At 39.1% G+C, this 21671-nt stretch overlaps 2 protein-coding genes across 3 annotated transcripts; both read right to left on the bottom strand.

Moving 5' to 3' along the window:
- Positions 1–1298: 1298 nt before the first annotated feature.
- On the bottom strand, positions 1299–18421 carry ube4b (ubiquitination factor E4B, UFD2 homolog (S. cerevisiae)). Of its 2 annotated transcripts, XM_015009311.2 has the most exons (29): positions 18078–18421; positions 16381–16600; positions 14844–14979; positions 14544–14631; positions 14247–14391; positions 13890–14115; positions 13225–13695; positions 12286–12405; positions 11288–11429; positions 10900–11000; positions 10665–10779; positions 8947–9030; positions 8599–8655; positions 8074–8190; positions 7729–7827; positions 7519–7632; positions 7145–7343; positions 6830–6968; positions 6656–6755; positions 6306–6433; positions 6052–6150; positions 5662–5897; positions 4870–4996; positions 4604–4748; positions 4277–4411; positions 3914–4105; positions 3561–3735; positions 2177–2323; positions 1299–2027 (listed from the first exon to the last, which is right to left on the bottom strand). In XM_015009311.2, exons 1-29 carry the CDS (start codon positions 18099–18101, stop codon positions 1963–1965), a joined length of 4146 nt encoding a protein of 1381 aa, XP_014864797.2. In that variant the 5' UTR covers positions 18102–18421; the 3' UTR covers positions 1299–1962. The 2 variants fall into 2 exon arrangements, with proteins under 2 accessions (XP_014864797.2, XP_014864798.2); XM_015009312.2 differs by lacking the exons at positions 12286–12405; positions 13225–13695 and having other exon boundaries at positions 18078–18420.
- Positions 18422–19214: 793 nt separating this feature from the next.
- rbp7a (retinol binding protein 7a, cellular) lies at positions 19215–20619 on the bottom strand. Its single transcript, XM_015009307.2, has 4 exons — positions 20432–20619; positions 20055–20233; positions 19828–19929; positions 19215–19737 (listed from the first exon to the last, which is right to left on the bottom strand). The coding sequence occupies exons 1-4, from the start codon at positions 20502–20504 to the stop codon at positions 19678–19680; spliced, it is 414 nt and encodes a 137-aa protein (XP_014864793.2). The 5' UTR covers positions 20505–20619; the 3' UTR covers positions 19215–19677.
- Positions 20620–21671: the final 1052 nt, after the last annotated feature.

The following is a 21671-nucleotide window of genomic DNA, read 5'->3' as shown; positions in this document are numbered from 1 at the left end:
TCCCCTTCAGCGTGCTGACTGACAGGCCAACGGACCAATCAGCGCAGAGAAGTGGGTGACTAAGACATCAAGGAGCCAATGAAATCGGAAATCTGCGGTGTGGGTGGAGCCTCTCTCTCTCCATTTTTCTACCGTGACGCCACACTGCAGGATTTCTACCCCACCTCTCCCACCGCCGCTGTCACTGTGTCGCTAGGGTCACCGCAAACCAGCGCCGCCTAGCGAGGATTTGAATGAACCTTTTTTAATGATAAAGGATGCGTCCTGCAAAACTATTTTTAACAATTAAGGAAACAAAAATGGCGGTTTATGGTGCAGTCCCTTTGTATGTTTTTATGTAATATCTGAATTTCTACAACAGAATAGCACCAGCGGTACAAGGGTTTTTGAATTCAATTTTTTTTTTGAAAAAAATATTTTCAAAAAAAATATTTTATAATTATGAAAAGAGCTTTCTCAGCTGAATTTGTTTTACAAAATAAAGTTTTTTTTCTTTGCAACAGGTAATTTTGTTCTTGAATCTTAAAATAGAGGGAAAATATTTATTTTCCTTAGTATTTATAAACAGTTTTACTGAGTACATGTAACTGGCAACGCATGTATATTTCATTCAGTATGAATGAAATACACGTTTTAGTTTTCTGAAGCTTATTTTAAGCATCGGAAAAAAGAACATAATGTAGCTTAGTGTAGCGTATTTATATTTGATGGAAAGTTCTGTGCTCAGACATGCTCATGGTAAATGTATCTAATTTCAAACTACACCAAAATCACCTTTGCTATTATTGAACCCCTGCCTTTAATTTGTCTGGTTTAATGTGTGAAGGTGGATGATTTAACAGAATCAGGTGCTCGTTACGGAGGGCAGATTCTGACGTAATTGACAACAAACAGAAATAAATGTTAGAACCTGTCCTCCTTACATCAGCTCTTCAAGTAAATTAAAAACCATTAATGTTCAGGAAAGCATTTCCAAAATTTGTACTACATTGTCAGGACTTGTATAATGTTTGTGCACAAGAAAAAATGCCTGCAAATACTTGTACAAGTTTCAAAAATGCTCGTAGATATACAGGAATTATATAGGAGGCATGTTTATCACAGACTTGCATGGAGCTTTCCTGTTAAATGAAATACTTTAAGCATTTAAAGAGCTGAAATGGCTGTTGCATGAAATTTAGAGTAACATAAAATAATTGCCCATACATAAATAGCTTCGTTTCTGGTAGTTTTTTTTTTTTTTCATATTTGTCTCTTCCCTCGCTCCCCAACCTCTTCTATAACACAGATACTTGACCTTGAGGTGACAATGAGGCTTTTATCTTCAGATCCAGAATACATACAAGTAAATCAGATTAATGAAGTCAGCATCAAAATATAACTAAACAGTTTTTTCTTCTGAAGTTCCTGCTTATTACGTTCTAAGACTGAAATAACATTTCCTTTGAAGATTAAATTACATTAGCCTACATCCTTTATGGTTCCACTTGTCATCCATAAGCACAAACATGAGCTGAAGAACACAAACAAGTTTACAAATATTCACACTGCTTGGCTCTGCTCTCACTCGAGATTTTTTATAAAGCCAAGATATTAAAAAAAACAAAAACAAAAAAAAAAACAGAGCAACCACTGTAAAGATAAACTGACGAGCTTTTTGCAAACGTATTTCTGCTAAATTGTAATACGTAAACCAGCAAAACTGTTAATTATCACTTGATATAATTCACACAAACTCAAGAGACAAACTTAAAAGTTTTAACTTTATTATGTTTTGTTTTTAGAACCATGATAATGGTTTGAGACAAAAAGGGTAAATGCAAATAAAAATCCAATCAGGTATCCTTTTTCCCCCCCTCCACTCAAAATGTTGTTCTCATTGGTAGTAGTGACATTAAATTCAGATGATTTGGAAAGATCCCTTCAAATCAGTAACGCAGCCTGACACTAACGAAGGGGTTGTTAGAAAGGCCGAGAGCCCTGTTTCTCCCTCATCCAGGTGTGGATCCTCTCCTTCAGCTCAGGCACTGCAGGAGTAAAAAAAAAACAAAAAAACATAAAAACAAACACTTCAAGTCAACAAATTTGAAAAAGCCTAAAAGTTGTTTCTTCCAACGTTCGAGAACGCTTTTACTATTCTTGGTCGTCCAACAAAGACCCGTCATGATGATGTTACCTGACTCCAGCATGCTCTCTGTGAGGGGCTGCCTGTTGAAGGGATCAGTGGGGGAGTTCAGCAGGTGGCGCAAGATGATGGATCTGTCCATAATGTTCCCAGAGGGCAGCATCACCGGGTCAGTCATCAGAGTGTCCATCAGAGGGTCTAAGGTAGTGTACAAGTAAGACAAGATTAGGAGAAAAACATAATAAACTTTTTTGAATTACACTTTTTATTTTTTTTTTTAATTCTGAAATGCAAAAGAAAATTTATAATTTTTAAATTCTAAAATTATAGAGCCTTTTAGTTTGTTTCCACCACCCAGCCTTCAAATTTGTTCACCAGTTCAAACTGTGCATGGAGTTTAGAACGAGGCAGGTCGTCTAGTTTTAACCAAACACCAAAAAATACAGTTCAATATAAAAACAATGAATGCTGAGTGCAAATTACCCCCCATAAAATCCATCCTAAACAGCTGAACAGGTGCCTTAATATTAATATTAGTTCACCTAAGAAAACAAATGAACCAAATACCCAATAAAAACTTATGAGTGCCCCCTATATATTGAAATGTCACAGAGTTGTTCATGTGAATCCTGCAGGTTACAAAAATAAAAAAAAACCTGGCGTGCGATATCGTAACGACAGACAGCTGTTGTGCCCGTGTCCTGGACGACACACTCCCATCAACTGTGGTGGGCTGGCAGGCATATCTGGGAATCAAAGCTGGTATGCAGACCGCATTCTCTTTGTGGATTATATTAAGTCTGTGGTTACAGGATAGCTTTGCTCTAAGCTGTCTATATGATCCGTATGAGCTGCCATAACCTGCTGCAAATGTCTGGAATTCAATGAAGACCTTCTCTGTCTACACTGACCTGGGGGTCACGCTGAAGCGGCTGGTTCCCCTGAGGGCAAAGGTTAATTTACACACTGAATATGGATCGCAGAGTTCTTACTCTGCATTTACATATTACGATGTATTGCTTAGGAACAACTCGGATTTGACATTGGAAAAAAATAATAATAATAAAAATTGTGCTTCATTTACTTGATGTATTGAAACATCTAGGATTCATCCTTCCAGTTGATTCTATAGTAATTTCTTATAAAGTTTGCAACCGTCTTGTTTATATCCTTAAATATTTTTAAAAATCCTAAGAAGATTATACTTATAAAACTTGATTTGTGGTTCTTCGGGTGGAGTCAGTTTAGAAGTAGGGATTTATAACTTCAGTTATATAATCCACGTTATATTCTCTGTCCAGACTTTATTCTTTATTGAAAGGAAATAATTGTAGAATATGTGCAAAATGCAGAAGACTGAGAATAAAGTACTGATTTTGCTTTGTAACAGTTACTAAACACCCAAATATTAGCTTTGCTGATTGGAGAAACGGACCTTTGAACTCATCAGGTGCGTCACTGTAGTCCATCTCTGACTGGGAGTTCTTGGCGACTATTTCTTCCACCTTCTCGGATAGCAGCTTAAATTTCTCAATGGCAATAGAAGACTTAATACCAGCCTTTCTCATCTTGGAAATAACCTCCTCAAAAAGCTCCCGGCTGTATGATCGCTGCAAAGAAAACAAAGATCCACAACAGTTTGTTAATGATATTGTGGAAGAGGAAAAGCTATCGCGGGGCCACGACTTTGCCAGGTATAAGAGTAAACATTTTCAATAGAAATATTTCCAAATAAAACACTATGAATTTAGTCTCTGAATCAAAATCTTTGATGCGGTCGGCGCCAACCTGGTCATCTGCAATCGCTTTTGCAAAGCGGGCGCAATCCAGTTGAAGGTAGATGTCTGTCAGCTGGTCTAAGAGCTTTTTGGGCTCAAAGCCGTATTTCTCTGGGTTCTCCACCTTCAGGTCCCGGCACTTGGGCCCACAGAGCTGCTGAAGGTTAAAGTTCAGCATAGCAGCTAAACGAGGTCCGAGCTCCTGTGCGAAGAAAAGAGGACGGGCTCAGAAATATTGTCTGGTTTGAAATCACAGAGTCAGGCTCATAATTTCGACTTTATTGCGAACAATTAGTTCCTTTTTATGGAAACAGGTTCACTTAATGCATGGAGTGAATCTTGTAGGACGTGCAGAGGAGGCAGCAACACTCACAGGCCTGAGGAAAGGCTTCTGAACCTGCTTGGTTAGGATGTGGAACATTTCAACCGTTTCTGTAGCCAGCGCCAGATAAGAGCGAGACACTCGCTCATCCTGAGTCAGCTGGGACTGGCGGCTCTGCTGCTGCTCCTGGAAGTTTGAAGAAGAAGAAAGAAAAAAACTGGTCGAATAAACTGTGCCTTAGCATATCTGTTGCCATGTTTTGAAATTCAGAATAAACATGTACGAAAAAAAATCCATCAATATTACTGCAACATAGCAGGGAGCTCTTGATTAAAAAAAATGATTAAAAAAAAAATAATAATAAAATAGAGCACAGACTCTGGGCAGCTGATCCCACTGCTCCTTATTCTTCATCTCTTCCTGAACTTCATGGATGCGCTTCAGGGACTCAAGGCTCTCGTCTAACAAGAAGGTGGTGTCGTTAATCAGCATGTTGATGTAGCGCACAAACTGCTTGCCAGAGCTGGGGGAGAGGAGACGAGATACAAGCGCAAATCAGGTCGGAAACACCCAAAATGTCTCAGAATTGAGCATCAACTGTTTATTTTTAGTCACATGTCAATTTTTGTAATCGACAAACTCACTTGAACTCCTCCATGAAGGTGCCATGGTGGGCAATGTTCTGCCAGAGACTCTTGAAGATGGTACTGATATGGTACCGTATAGTGAATTTATCGTAGAACTCGCTGGTAGCACCAGTGTGCTCAACATCTAACGAGAAAAATGCAACGATTTAGAGAAATACTAACATTTGTACAAAACCTGGATTTAAGTTTCTTCTTTTTTTCTTTCTTTTTAAAGTACACACGACTCAGTTGACTAAATATTGTGACGCAGCTTTGTTTTTAACATTTGAGCTCACAAATTAGGAATAAATTATGCACAACGGAGAAGTTCAAAAGAGAAATAAAGTAGAATTTTGTCATTAGAATGGAAAAAGAAAACTCATTCAGTTTTAGAAGTGGTTGTCGACCTGCTGGAATGTCAAAACTCAGAGTTGACAAGTACATTAAGCAGAACATGTAGAGTCCAGCTAAGCAGCAAAACCATTTGTAAAAATGATCACCTATGTTACAAACAAAAACATTTAGTAACTGTTCTAAGCGAGAAGGTTGATTAAAATATTTTCAAAGCTGATATATTGACTAATGAAGAGAAATACGAATAGATTAAAATCTATAGATACAGAATCCACAGGTCAGAAATGAACTCCATCCATCTTCATGATAACCTAAAAGTGTATGCTGCCACCATTGTAAACAGTTACAGATATTGCACAAGTAGGATTAGTCGCCATACTAAATATAGGAGCACACAAACGGGGAAACTCTTCAGTCAAAAGCAGACAGTTTCAATGTACAGAGGATCAGACCCACCAGTGTAAAACTTCATGAGAGCAGGGACCAGGTGTTTGATGGACAACGGGTGGTTCTCCATCATTTCAGAGAATCTCTGAGTGCGAGGCTGTACAGCAGGGTTGGTGACAAACAGCACTTCCACCAACTTGGCTATAAGGTAGGGGTTCCTGATGTAGTGCTGACTGCAGATGAACACGACCAAGAAGGTGACAACGTCCTGGACACACGGCTCATACAGAACCTGGGGAGAGTACCTGCAAGGAATAAAGAGGCAGTAAAGAAGGGAATTCTCTAAAGTACTACGTGCTGAAAAATGCTAATTATTCACACAGGTGCAATACAACTTTGCAATGGAAATAAAATGATTTCATCCAGTTTTATTACGTCTTAAACATGTGAAGGACTTACTGCACGACAAAAAGCAGAAACTCTGCCACGTCTTCAACGTAAAACTCTGGCAGAGCAGCAAAGCTTTTGGGAATCTCAGGGTTCAAAGGAAGGGTAATGCTGAAAAAAGGAGAACATGTTGTGGCGTAAAGTTTATTTTTGAAGAATGGCAGTAGAGACAGGAAAAAAAAAAAAAAAAGATGAAAACAGTTGTTCTTTTTCTGTTAGCATCATGCCAAATAGTAGCATGGTCAGTCCGTGGTATGCCGACTCACTTGGGGTAGGCTGGGTCCACCATGCGAAGTATGAGCTGAATGACTGTGCTGTAAAACTGCAGACATCTGCGCAGCAGGTTCTCGTCCAGAAGGCCCACGTCAGCGCACGCTTTGGCTCGCACCAGTTTCTGACAGGACAGTCAGACATGATAAGCATCATGTCTCAGGAAATACGTTCCCTCGCATAATCGCTTATTTTTCAGCTTTTCAGCACACAGAACAAGTACGAGTGTCCAAACGGAGTCAATTCTGACAGCAGATAATCCTGGCGTGTCTGTGCCTTTAAGCCGGTCCTGAGGATTGGATCAATATATAGCAGACAGACGGTAAGAGAATCTACCAGGACTGACCTTGAGCTGGGTTTTACATCGTTTCAGCATTTCTCTGTGCCGACTAGCCAGGGGAGAGTCTTTCCATTGGCTCTCGCTGTTTTTCAGCTCCTCTACAGTCCTAAAAATGTGAAGCGAGGTTATAAATAACTCGCTGGATGAATAAGTTATAATCATTCGGCGTGTACGAACTACCTGTTGAGTTCACGGATGGCGCGCAATCTGCGGATGTAGCGCCGACAGCATGGCAGGATGGACAAGTGATGAGTGTGAAGTGTCAAGAAAAAACACTCGGTGGGGAACTTGGGCTCTGAGAACTTTGAGGGATCCTCATCTGATGATGTTCACACAGACGAGAAAAAAAAAAACATTATACTTATTTACATTCTTTTTTCAGCCAAAGGAATAATCTCTGCATCCTAAATAAAGAACAGAAGGTTGTATTTATTTTATTTACTTTGGGGTTTGACAATCCACGCTAAAAGTATTTTTTCCTTTTTCTCTACTTACGCAGCTCAGCCATCCAGCTCTTTAGCTCCTCCATGGTGGCTTTAAGACGAGTCTCTTCCAGGCTGACAACAAGGCGACACCGCGGATGGAAAATGTAGTATGGGTCCACTGTCTCCAGTTTTATCTTCATGCTCAGCTGCTGCAGCACCCACAAGAAGTTGAGCATGAAGCCATCTGTCGACACCAGCTTGTCATCGGTCTGAGAGAAAGAAAACGGCAAATGTCGCTCAAAAAAACCTTGTCAAAACCTGAGTTTTACCGAGAGGCATGTTACGGGTGCAAACTTTATCTTTGCAGTTTATTTTTCTTTTGACACAAATCAGAAACTCAAATATCAGCTGCTGTTGTATGAATAAAGGATGCGCGCTGCGTACCTGCATCTGAGCTTTCTTCACATTGTAGTTGACTAGAGCTGCCATGTAGTTGAGAGCTAACTCGCGTGTTTCTCCGTTCAGCAGAATATTATGGAGAACTTTGAAAAGGTCACCCTGATGAAGGAAATACATTATTATGATAAGAGATAAAGTTAAGTAAAAGTAAAATAAATAAATTAATTAATTAAACAAAAACATGTGAAGGCTCACCCTTGCCGACTCCAGATAGTGCTGCAACGACTGGCTGACAACTCGGGTGTTCTCCATGGTGATGGCTGGGCCAGAGAAATACTTGTCCCCTACTTTGGTCTAAACAAGGGAACAAGCAATTTTTGTTCAAAGTCCCAAATGTTTTGGGAAATGATGGCAAATAAAAAATAAAAAATAATAATAATAATTATATATATTGCAAGTGTCCGAGCCTCAGTGCATGGAACATAAATACTTAAATATTTATTCTGTATTCGCGGGGAGGATATCGAGTACAGTGATAAAGCGATTATTACACTTTTGATATATTGTAGTGAAATTATACAAGTTGAATGTGCAACTTACATCATCCTCTGCAAATACTGAAAGGCTAAAGAACGCCCCAAGGTAGGATAATCTCTGAATTTCTCTGCCACAACCAGGGCTCAGAGGTTTGGGACACCACAGAGGAAGTGATGTTGCCTACACAGAAGAAGAGGAGTGACAGATTCACATGTTACACTAAATAATAAACAACAAACTCTGGGCTTTTTTCAACCAAGAGTTTTCTGGGTATTACTATAATAGTAGTAGTACTAATTCCCTTTAGAGTACTTAATTGTGCATTGTGGGTTAATACATAAAAAAATTATAAAATTAAAAACCAAGAATCAAAAATTAAATTGATTTGCATTTTTCATTTATATCATTCATTTAAAAAAATAACTCGATAACTTCAGTCATAGAAAAAAAGTATCAAGGGAGGGTTTCAAATTACTTCTACATATTTAATTGCAATAGAAAAAACATTTGTCGTTATTAAATTAAATGCACACAAACAAAACAAAAAAAGAATCTATCTTATAGCTCTGAAAAATCACTTATACTCACCAAGTTGCACACGGGATGAGTCTTTCCAAACTTAATTTCACAAAGCTCAGCTAATGCCTGTAAAAAAATAAACAATCTTTGACTTCTTAAAACTTAAAAAGAAATATTAAACAACTTTAGCATTAAGTATTAGTCATCCGGCAGTAAACATCAACATTTCAGCAGAACAAGGCGAAGGCCGTGAAAGGACTTTTCATTATTTCATCTAGATGACATAAAATGATATGTCAAGTAGAAAAGCCGTCACTCAGGCTTTTTTGTGTGGCTTCTTCTCTCTTTGCTGCCAATTGTTCTTTCAAAGTCTTTGACATTTCTCCCTTTCCGCTCTGCAGGCTTCTGTCTTCTTACCATGAGGGGGAATTTAAAGTTGTCGCTGTCAAAGGAACATTCTTTCACTGCCAGAGCGAGCCCATGGAGAATGGGAATGAAGATCTGGAAGACATGTTTGGAAATGCCGGTGTTAATTGGCACCGCAACTTTTAGGACGTTGAGATTTGCATTTCTGTTGTCGGCTTCAGAGACGTTCAGAAGATTCTCTCATTATTCACATTTATAAACATAAAGTAAAACTATGAAACGGAATGAAATCATTCTGCATTGTTAATTAAAATGTAAAACACAAAATATGGTACTGTGGTGAGCCGACTGTCCTCTCAGCTTGCATCATTACAGACTTAAAGCTTATTTGTAATTTTGATAGAGTTTGTAAAAATAAATAATTTACTGTTCAAGATCAGGAAAACATCTAATGGTGATATTAATGCTGAATACTGCTACGAAAATATTAATCATGAATAACCTATATTTTTCTATCTCTCTGATATATGATGACCATTGTCATTCAATATTTCATCTTTAATGTGATTTATGCTTTCTTAGTAGTTTATTAGTGGAAGACATAATCCATGAAGACATAATCACTAGTTTTTTGTGTAATAACGATGTAATTCCAGTAGATGATTTATCTTTAAGTCTTTATTTTTCAACATGTTTCAGGGATCACTGTAGCCGAGTTTCTACTATGCAAAAGCGAAGGAGTTACTCCCAGAACTTTGTATTTTACACTGCCAGATTTTCCAGAACCAGGCTGGTTAGTTAAAATACAGTTTCTACTTTAAAAATATTATGACACTTTGGAGGTGAAATAGAGCCCCTTTAAGCTATACAGCAGGAATACTTGTTATTGCTTGCAAGGGCAACTTTCAAACTCTAGAAGAAGGCTGAGAAGAGTCAACACACACAGCAGCCGAAGAGTCCAGGCTGTGATTAAAACACAGTGGAATCACACCGATAGCATTAATCTCAGACTCTTCCATCAGCGTTACAGCTTAGCACTCAACACTTTACAGAGATATTTCACTGTATCAGATTATATGTGATCTGCTCTGATCCTGGAGTGTCGTTCAGCTGCTTAGTGTCTGGGAGACGGTAGAAACAAAAAGGAGGGACCTCCAGATGCAAAAATAAAAAGCTGTCATTTTCAAAATTACAGTGGAACCTCCGCATACAAACACGCCTGAATATTTTATTCATAATGCAGTTTACTCAACTATTTTGGGTAGCATAAATCTCTGCAGTTATAAAGTAATCAAATTTCTACAAATTTCTCAAAGTGCAGGCACATGCAGATGTCAATGTGCTTTCATGTTGACTGCAACCCAGGAGAAAATAATGCAATTTCTACACCAGCACAAATTGCATTATTGTCTTCAATAACAATGAATTGTTTGTGTTTTTTTTTTTTGTCCTTCCAAAAATCATAAAAAAGTTTATATGTTATGATTCATGCTTTGAAGACTCCCAGCAAAGGAGCAATATCGGAAAAATTGAAAATGACTATGATTTTGACTGCCGGGCATGTTTTACTGTATCGTTGGCTATCAATTATTTAAGTTTCAGTGGGGAACAGCGTCTCAAAAAATATGTTTTAGATGTAAACTGCATATTGGAACCAATTAAATTTGTATTCAGAGGTTACACGGTAAAACTATAACTCGTGATTCTGCCAGAATTTCTGAAATAAAATGGCAAACTGGTCACTGAACACAGAAGGCCGTGCTCCCCACCTGTTTGAACACTTCCTCTTCCTGGTGGGTGATGCGCACCAGCTCCTGAATAAAGCCATATGGAAGGTTCCGACACAGCATGTAAGGTACCAGCAGAGACTGTTGGAGGGAGCTCCTACATGCAGTTAGAGGAGACAAAAGATAATTAACCTTCTCCGGATGCAAGGAGAAAGAGCAGTTGCTATGGAGACAAAATAAATAGCTGAAATGGAAAAAAGGGAATGGCTTCACTCACCGAGGCTGAGTCAGAGCCCCCTGCAGGACAAGGGCAACATGGGAGATACACTGAGAGCGAATGTTACTGAGAAGCTGGCTGACATTTGGTTGGCTGCACATCTGGAAAAATAAACAAGATAAATTATTTCCCTGGTTTTGAAATGGGAACGAGAAGATGGATTTCACAGAATCAGATCAAGAAAATACATTTTTAAATAATGTTCTTTTGAACAAGACTGGAGCTTATCAGAAATAAGACTTTAACGTCAGTCGTTATGTCACACTTATTCAGGAAAAAGATCCAAAAATGAACAATGTTTTAATGTATCCTCTTAAGTCAGTTTTCTTACTCATCTGGAGATAAAGACACAAGTACGAGGAATCTCCTCTTGCAGACAGTCGCCTACCTTGGGAGCTTTCCTCTCCTCCATGCCAACGCTGTCAAAACGCTCAATGAGGTAGTTCAGCATCTCTGTCTCTTTGCATGCTTCAATGGTGAAACGGTCGCTGGTTGAATCGCATGACATCCCCCCTCCACAGGCACCCAGACTACAAACAGACACATGAAACACAGAGAGAGGATTGTTAGAGAACAGAAGAAAACCCTGCTGTGTTCGGGAGAAGGTCCATCACATCAAACCATCACGTCAACAAACGCAAAACTCTGAAGGATCCTGCGAGGAAACAAGCTTATTAAATAGCATCGCAAGTCTCACCAGGGCTTCCAAAGGGGGACAAAAAGGGCTTAGAGGAGTTCAAATTATTAAATTGCTTGCAGCAAATCCTTGCAGGCAAAACTCACCTTTATCCGAGTCTCATGTCATTTCATTTCATTTAGGCATTTATTAAAACAATGTAGAGATAAAAGCTCAAACTGCTGTTAGTGGTCAGCTGCAACACGGTACGAGTGGCTTCAAAGCCTAGTATGTATTATACGAAACTTGGTTATAGACATGCAACGCGTCAATAAATCACCACTGCTCTCAAATGTAATGCATGATAATACCCTAAAACAACACAGCTTTGTCAGGTTATAATGTGTAAAACCTAAGAACAAAATGTTAGCAGTTCAGGGATGCTAACTGTTACTGACAAACTATTTAAATCTACTAGCCAAGGCTGCAACAAAGTAAAACGGCACAATAAGCCACAAAAAATGTCAAAATCAGAAGATTTTCCATCTAATCCCACCTGAGATGTTCTTTAATACTTACCACCTACATAAAAAGAAACGTTTAATGAACCATCTAACAGATGGTCGACCATCAGTTTCTGTGTTCTGAATCGTATATTTGCACAACCCTAGTGGTAAACCTGCCGGAGCCACTGGATGGACCATGCAGTGAGCACATCCCTGTGCAAGCGTGCACACACACGCGTCAACACACACCGAGCACTGGTGTACCTGGACCCAAACTGAACCTGTGCAAAATCCTCCTCCTCCACCACCTCCTCCTCCTCAGACTCTTCATCACTGCTGTCTTGAGACATGTCAGAAAGGGCAAAAAACAGGAACGACAAGGGGCTGACAGGACGAGAAAAGGGAAGAGGTGAGAGAAAGAATGTATGGACAGGAAGAGACAAAAAAAAAAACTAATGTGGAACATGGATACATGGAGGAAAGTAGGACAAAGAAAACGGTACAGCTCTGCAAGCCCTACTATGGATGTGTACTTGTAATGTTTTGAAATATTTAAGCTTTTCAAAGTGCAGCTTTAACACAATAAGACAGCCACCCCCAGAAGCTGTCTTATTGTCCCACTATAGTGAGACAAGGACACTTTAGCTAGATCCCACTTAAAAACTTTAGACACATTTAGAAATGGATTCATCAGATCCAATTCCAAGAGTCGGATAATTTATATGCAAAACGGTCAGGAAGCCTTACTGCATTAAACTCCTGTCTGATTTTATGCCTGCCTCACTCTAAACAAGCTGTTGGTGCAGCCTATATTTAAAAATAATTCCATTAAAATTAAAAATGGAATATGTGTGTAATGACAATAGTCCCAACATTTTCAGCATAACATTTGCTTGTTGGACCCAGTAACTTTTATTACCTAGCTCTTTGCCATTAGTGACCAATAAATCTCTAAGTTGTTCACTGATTTATAGAGCAGCAGTAAAAATCTTCAGCTAAAACGATCAGTGATTTGTCTGAGTGAAAAGTAACAAAGCAGGCTGAGAAGAGAGAAAAGAAAGTCGGCCCAACTTATAGATCAACACATCCCATGCCTAACATAAAACTGTGGGATTTGCAAAACAAAAAAGTTGTGTGTTTTTTTTTTTATGTGTTTATTGACTAGATCACACCAAACACACATACAAATGACAGATGAGATACCTAGATGATGGGATCCTGGCAGCAAAGGCAGCCTGTCGAGAACTCAGTCTGGGAGAAGGAGGCACCACAGGAAGGGTTGGGGAAGGGGGATGGTTGCCTGAGCTGGGCGAGCTCAAATGAAGGGACTGGGGGCTTAAAGGCGTTGCCGGAACCGGGGTGTTTGGAGGAACGAAGGGCGCAGCTGGGCTGGGAGAAAGACCAGGGAAACTATATCCTCTGTAAACTGGGCTCAGGGGGGAAGAGGCCACCCAGGGAGTGGTGACAGAGTATGGTCGATATCTCTGAGAGATGGGCATGGGGGTAGATGACGGATTGAGGGAGTGCCTGGTACCGGCGGTGGCAGGTGGGCTGGGGGGAACTACAAACTGTGGCGTAGAGGGTGGAGCAGGTGCAGCGGGGGTAGAGAGAGACGGGCAAGTCCTCTCTGCTGCATTCAACGCCATTGGATGAGGACTATTCCACCCATACAAACTGTGGATAGCATTGATAACAAGATCATCATTGGCAAAAAGGCTCTGTTGACAATGAAACCAGGGCAGAAAAAAAATGACAAGAAAATCCACAGAGGAACTTCATGGAAAAAAAAAAAAAAAAATCAACAATCTAGTTGGGTTTCTAGAATATACACAGTTCATGTGCAAAAAACCGTGAATCTGGGTATTTACCTGGAGAGAGAGCTGGCTCCAAAAGACCCAGCACTGGGCCCCATCGGGCTGCCGCCTTGGCTAGAGGGCTGCACCAGCGTCAGCCGGTGGTCGGAGGATTTCGCTGCCGCAATGGGCTGAGAGGTGGCGGTCAAGCTGGCGAACGGGTTGTGGACATTTGACTGGGATGACATCATTAAGACTTCCATCAGGATCTGGCTGATGAGGTCTTTGAAGTCAGAGTACACTGCAAGATTCACAAAAAGTGCAGCAAACAGCTTATTAAAGGCAGAAATAACAAGTAGCTGTTTTTAATTTACAATAAAGTAACTGCAGTTGTAATGGGAACACACAGACAGAGACGGGTCAGAAAAATACCATCTTTAGGGTTCTGGTGAAAATCTGCAGCTAGCGAAGGGAGAAAGATGACATCTCTGTCCTGCTCCTTCCACGATACGCGGAGGATCTTACAAATCAAGTGCAGAGCCTGATCTTCAGAGACATCAGAGTTTGCAGAAGTTTCCTGAAAAAGCAGAGGAAAGCTTTTTCACTGACTAGAATCGCTCCGGTTGATCATGCTTCCAGGAATCAAAGTAACCAAAAGTGAAACAAAGAAAAGTAAACAACCGTGTTTAATGAAGGTCTAGACAATAATGTTACGTTAAAGCCCTTTACCTTTTCAGTCAAGTTTCTCTTCTCCCTGCGATCGCTGTCCTCCACCTCCATGTTCTCAATCCCTGAGTCCACATCCACCTGGGACATGCTGAAGAAGAGAAAAGGCCAAATGCGTTAAAACTCAGCAGGCTTCTTAATGTCATACAAACATTTTGAGCCAATTAGTTTATCCCAACATTCCCATTTCTTTTCCAGATGATTAATTAAACATTTTTACAGCTACTTCTTATATCAACAAACAGTATCTTACGGGAATACTGTAGAGAAGGTCAATAAAAAAAAAAAAAAAAAAAACTTTACCTCTTTTCACAGGAGGCAGGGTCAATGTCCATGCTCTGCGATCGAGACAAACTCTGAGACTGTGTCTCGAGGCTGTTGGAGGGGGAGCTGGAGAGGGAGCTTACACCTTCGCTGCTCTGACTACCATATGCCACCCCTGCAAGAACATTAGTCAAAAAAAGCCCAAAATTATTAATATATCTGCCATATTTCATTTTAAAAATCAGAATTCAACCAATGAGTTTACTTCTGACAGAAAATGAGGTCGGCATCTCTCAAAAGGTAATAAACAATGTAAAAGAAGCGCTAGTTTTGACAGCTGTAATTCAGCTTTATTTATATTTTATCAAGAAAAAAGCAAAAGAGTGTCAAAAATTATTATCAACCAAAAAAAAAAAATCTTTGTTGGCAATGAATTCCTTTTTATAATTGCAGGTTTCCAGTGGTATTTTGACAATTTAGCCTTTGGTGTTGAACTCCAAGTCTTTGAGGTCAGAATGCCTCACTGCCGTTTCCCTAATCCTCAGCTCTCCCCACAGACTCTTTATCAGACTGAGGTAAGGCGCCCTTGGCTGGGCCAACATGAAATTTACATTTTTTCAATCAAAACAAAAACATAAACAACATTTTACAGATTCCTTTACATGATTCTTCCAGGGGTATGAATAATTTGGGGCCTAACTGTAAATTTAAACATCTGAGACACAACAAAATGTGTGTCAGTAGCCTGAACATTTTTTTTTAAAGCTATACGCCTAAGAAGTGAAGAAAGACGGAGAAAGACAGGAGGATTCTGTCCTTGATCGGTTGGAGAAGACTAAAAGTGTAAGTGTATAAAAAGCAAAGTAGCTGCCAGAGTTAACCAACTCTGAAACCATAAGCATGTTTACTACTTTGCTTTTAAGATTTGCTCTGTGTGCAACAAGATTATAGGTCAGAATGACCCGAAATAAATTTAATGGTTGCTAGGAGGCTGGAATTATATTGAAAATATTTATTGAATCATTTAAGCTACATCCCCTGGAAGCTTATCCAATAGCCAAGTAGAAAAGTAAAAATGAAATGTGTATTAAACGGTATTAATGGCTCTTTTAAGCAAGTTTAGGTAGCAGAAAGCACAACCAATGTCTACCAAGAAAATGCCAGGAAATGTATGTGTCCATATGCGCAATAGTAGTGCAGAACATGGAGAAAAGCCTAAATTTCCCCTCTGCCCTGCCCTGTCTGCCCTTTATGTCTCATAAAAAGTGATCACAGCAAGCCCATTGTTATTCTATTTTCTCATTTTTATCCCTCAAATTTATAAAGGCTGCAAGAATTAAGACTCCTTACAGAAATTTTGCTCAGACAACAAATTTTTATCCTGTGTGGCTTACAGAAAATATACCGCCCAGGCTTATTACAGACAAGTACAGGGGTTGAGCAAAAGTTCACAAAATATGGTGCCACACATGTAACTGTGAGATGCTAATGTTTAACCCAAAACACTTCTGGCAGTTAAAGTCATCAGAATAAAATGCCTGAGCGCAGCCATAACCAATAAACTTTGATTACTCACCAGAGGTGCCCATAGGGGACGTGGCAGGGGTACCACTGTGGACATTGAGACCCAATGATTGAGAGGCAGCTGGTGGTACAGGTTGGGGTGAGACACCTGAGGGGCCAGGGAGGGGTCCAGGTGGAGTCTCTCTCTGTGGGGACGTGAGAGGGGTACTTAGGGGGGTGCTGGGTTGTGATGTCTGTCCTCCTGCCAGCCGTGCCAGCCGCCTTCTGCGAATCTGTAATTAAAAAATAAAAAGATAAAATTCAGAGAAAGTGAAGCAGATATACACAGATATCCAGCCAGCTGAAATATTTTCAGGCAGTTTCTGATTACTTACACAGTATTACTGCCTATTCATGATTACTATAAGGTATGCTATGTGAAGTTGAAGAGATAAGGTTTTATTTTTATCAAGTGGTTGTAAAGGGAGTAATAAGATAGGCGAAATGCCCAAGGTTGTGGGGCAATTGAGCAATGCTCTTGCCATTTGGCCCGTAAGTAATGACAATAATCAAGTTTTTATCTTCAAACCTCTTGACAGTGGATACTATAAGGTAATGGTTAGGCAATGAGGAAATTCAGGATGAAGAAAACCTAAAGTGCTGCAGGATTCCTTAACCAAACCATTTCAGCAGACATTTGCACTTAACATGCACCAATTCCTACAGAAGATGTAAAAGTGACAATTCAGTAGTTTTTATTTTATTTAGTATTAATCTTGTTTTAATCTTACTGGAAGGTGTAATAACACCAAACATTGCAATTGTTTTAATTTTATCAAATGTACCTAAACTTAAGAAATTATCAGATGAAATGATAGGAAACCTATATTTCTCAGACAACCCACTGTGTAAACTGAGGCTGGTTGTGTTGGACTGGAATTAAACTATTACTATATTTTAAGGTATTTACAATAAATGTAAATCTGTATAATTTTTTAAGCCTAAAAATGTTAAAATGCGCAACATTTCAAGCAGAGTCAGAACTTGGAGCTAAAAGGATGACAGTATATTTTCTGTACAGTAAACTGAGGTTGGAAAAAGCAGTGTATGTTTTGTCTGAGGTCTAAGGGGAGCAGCCCCGTCAACTCTACTATGGTGGTCCACTGTTTTTGTTTGTTTGCCCCTTTCTGCTGAGTCGTTTCGCAAACACTGTTAGCAAGTCAATGCTAATAGCAGTAAGAAATTTTACCGTTAGAAGACGTGAAATAACACAAACTTAAAACTAAAAAAGTATCCATGCTACAAGTGAAAATGACCAGTTGTATAAATAAGTCTTTCGCTGAGTTTATTAAAAAATGAATAAATAAAAATGTTTAAAAAAACCACCGTTAAGCACAGCTTGAGAGCTACCATTAACCAGTTAGCACTGTGCTCCTGCTAAATGACACGGCACAGGCAGTTACACGACTCTCCACTGATTTCTTCTACATAAAATTTCAATTATGAATTTACTTTATTTAAAAAAAATTAGGAGCAGAGTTGTTCAACTCGGGTTTAACTGTCTTTCTAATAAAAGAACTGTAGAATCAACTGAGCGAGTGATTCCTTCCTTTGACGTTAAGCTAACATCTCTGTTACCTTTTGTAGCAACCAGGCTCGCTCTACAACTCCTAAAAGCTTGCGAGATGAAATGTTAAGACTGAAAATAACATCAATGTAGTGAAGCTTCGCTCCATATATATTCAGTGCATTCATCCATTGTCACCTTACCTCGTCTGCGCTCAACTCCTCCATCCTGGCAGCTAAGCCAGCTAGCTATTTCACTTTCAGTTGCTTCGGAGTGCCAGCCAGAGCCAGCTAGCTAGCTAGCTTCGATTAGAACTGAATATGCATAGTTTAACACGTTCAACGAATAGGTGTCAATCTTGATTGTCGCCGAAGTAAAAACTAGGACACCGATATATGGTAGATGGCGAGATGCAGATCTTGTAAAGCGTCTCTCGATTGGTAGATTTTCTACCGAGAATCAAACAAAAAGAAAAGTAGCTAGCTATTATATACGTCAAAATACAACAGCGGCCATTTTGGCTCTACTCCACGTCACGTGACCTCAGAGAGCTCAGGAAGAGTGTTGCGTCACTGCGTCGAAAATATTGTTTGGGCAGAGGCGAACTGGAGGAGCAATCTAGTACTTTAATGTATTTTAATCTAGTAATCTACTGATTATTTGTGTATTTAGGTGTGCATTCTTAGTTATGGCAGAATCGGTCCTCTATAAACATTAAGTCTGCATCACCGTTCTTTTTTTTTTTTTACGTAGATTTCGCCTTGAGTTATTAACAATAGCAAGACACTTTTTTTATAGAACTCTAGCTTTCGCGCAGATTTTCAAATGAAACCTTTTTACCCAAGATTTTTACACGAGAGAGGACTTGGGCAACTGAAAAAAATAATTTTGGCTTAATCTCTAAGATTAAAGTGATCTCTTTGTTCCTCCAAAAGCTGCCTTTTTTATTTAAATTAAATCAAAAATGCTTTATTAATCCCAAGGGAAAGCTAAGTAATTCAATTCAAATTAATTTGAAATCAGGATGATTAAAGTCAGAATTCTAACTTTTTTCAACAGCCCTATTTTGAGCAACCACAAACCTTAACATATTTATTGCCATATTAAGCACAATGAGTTGCATATCTGAATTGGGAGGAAAGTGAGACATCCGTTTTTAAAATCAAATATTTGAAAAGTGTGGCATGCATTTGAGGTTATCCCACTTAATCAGTATTTCAAGTCTATTTCAAATCTCAATCTGCTAGAGGTCTGAATAATTTTGGTCTTAACCACATATAAAGTAGATATACAACTCTTAACTTCCCTTTTTTTGATGGACAAATATCACAAATTACAGCTTTTATTTAAACAAAATTTATTTAGCAAATTTCAAATCGTACAAAAGAAGTATCTCAAACATATCTTACATTTCTTTTAAAAATATTCACATGAATAAGAGTTGTACAAGTAAAACAATAAATGCAAATTGCACAGAACAACTCTCAAGGAGGAATTTCGAACAAGAGAAAACCCAAAAGTACCTTTAATCTGTTTTCAGCCGGCTGAAAAGTTATGAAACAATCCCGATGCTTCATCCTATAAGCTTGAATGTAGCTTCAGTATGCAGTGTAAAGCGGTGTAGTGGTGCCATCTAGTGGCGTAAGTTTATATCTACATTTTTTTTTCCTGATCTGAGCACCCCCATAGGCCTCGACTCTCTAGACTGGTGTGGCTTTCTTTTCTTCAGGGTCAGCAGTTGTGGATCGGACGCATGCTGTCCTCCAGCACTGAGCGAATTCTCCTTTAACATCTCCTTCCTCTTTACTCGTTTACATTCTTCTTAAACACCTGCTTGCAGACTTCTCCATCACAGTGCAGTTCCTGAGGTGGACAATGTGACATAAATGTTTAGTGAATATGAAACGCACGAAATTAAGACAAGTTGAAATTTCTTTGCAATTTCATTCCTACCAGATGGAGCTTGTCGCCTTCGACCCAGTGAGCCCAGCCTCGGTTCTTCTTCTCTCCAACCTGCTCACACGTTAGTTTATTCCCCTGCCATGTCACTGTCGACTGCGCAGACGGAAAACAGGAGAGAAAAAAAAAAAGACGAGAGAGAATAATCAGAATGGGAGCAAAAAATTAGGTCATCAGGTTTCATGCTTCATACAAACGCTTGGGAGTGCTACGTTTACAACCTTGATGTGCCTGTTGTCCAGTCCCTTTGTGAACTCCTCAAACACTTGACCGGTTTTGAAGGAGATGGCGTAGTTCTTGAAGGTGCTGAGAGTTTTGATGATATACTGGTCTCCCTGCTGCTCAATCACCTTTCTCAGCTTCAGCCGCAGGGCAATCTTTCTCAAATAAACACTGATACCTGGAATAGTAAAGGAATGTATTAGGAAAGCTTTTGCATGCTCTTTGCCACATACAATAATAACCCTGGTGTAAAATCCCAGCTCAATTTCTCTTTGTATATTTGTGCATTCACAGCACAAACAGATTTTCTAGTTTGTTTGTTTTTTTGTTTTTTTTAAGTTTTCATCCTATGGAGTATTTTTGAATTCAAACTCACCAAGTGCACTCATGTAGCCATCGAAGTTGACGTTGCTGATCATGTCCCATGTTCCACACAGACTGGCAGGCATGCTGATTTCTCTTAGCTTCCTTCTTCAGGGTGTTACTAGGAGCAAACTGGCGATCCCATGCAGATGAGCCTTAATAAATGCAGCTTTCAGAAAGTCCCTGTGACACACAGGTGGGTGTGTCAAACCCTCCTGTTTCCGTTGAAGTTAAGATCATGTGAGGATGCAGGAGGCACTCTCGTCAATACCAGGACAGCAATGGGAAGCAAAGACTTGTCAGACAGGTTCACTGTCAGACAACCTTTTAAGCTAGGCCTCAGGAATTAAAACACAAATGAAGGAAAAAAAACAAACAAAAAAAAAACAGACGTCATTGTTTACTGTCAGAAAATTACTGATATTTAGCTAAAAAAAATACGAGAATTTTGTAAATTAATTTTAGTACAATTGAAAATAATGTAAAATACCCTATTCTAGTATTATGCAACAACTAATTTAATGTTTTAATTTTGATTAACAATCTCCTGACCTCAAACCAAATTAGGTTACGTTGTTATCAATGTCATAATCACAACGGTCTACAGCAAAATGACAAACTTTTCTGTGCAGCAGCAAATTGAAATTGACAAGTAGACACACTGCAGCACAAAGTGTGGAAGAAATTCAGTTTTCAAGAAAACAAACATCACCTCGTTGTCTTGTCGTTTTTTGTTTTGTTTTTTTTTTAATTAAAAAGGGCCTCTTGCGTTTTCCTGGAACTTTTTGCTCAGATGTTGTTTGTTCTATGAAAAAAAACAAAAGTTTGGGAGGACGCCGCAGTTTTACTGCTCACAGCAATTTTCAAGAGAGTGGAGGCTTTGATGCAATCTTGGATTTCACACATTAATGCAAAGTTAATAATTTTCCTCTATGATGAAGTTAATCCTTTATTCTAATCAATCGCTTTCAAAATAATTATCTGTTTGTGTGATCGCATGATAACTTAACTTCCACTAATCACACATTTTCTGAGGTCTGAGTGGAACTGAGCGTTGACATATGAGCCATCGTACCTTTAACATGTTCTACAATCAATTAAATCAAGTGTACCGGAACATAAATTATTCCACCATGTTGTTGTACATAATAACACACACCAAAGCTGTCACTCCGATATTAAATGTGTTGTAAATGTTACCATTTGTATTTTTTTTTGCAGAAAAAGCAGAGGTCATTGTTTGTGGTCCCAAA

This window comes from Poecilia mexicana, unplaced genomic scaffold (assembly GCF_051168715.1).
Source record: "Poecilia mexicana isolate PSO_F unplaced genomic scaffold, ASM5116871v1 scaffold_7, whole genome shotgun sequence".
Classification (NCBI taxonomy): Eukaryota; Metazoa; Chordata; class Actinopteri; order Cyprinodontiformes; family Poeciliidae; genus Poecilia; species Poecilia mexicana.
The sequence above is the reverse complement of the archived record's forward strand: the minus strand, read 5'-3'. Positions and strand labels throughout refer to the sequence as shown.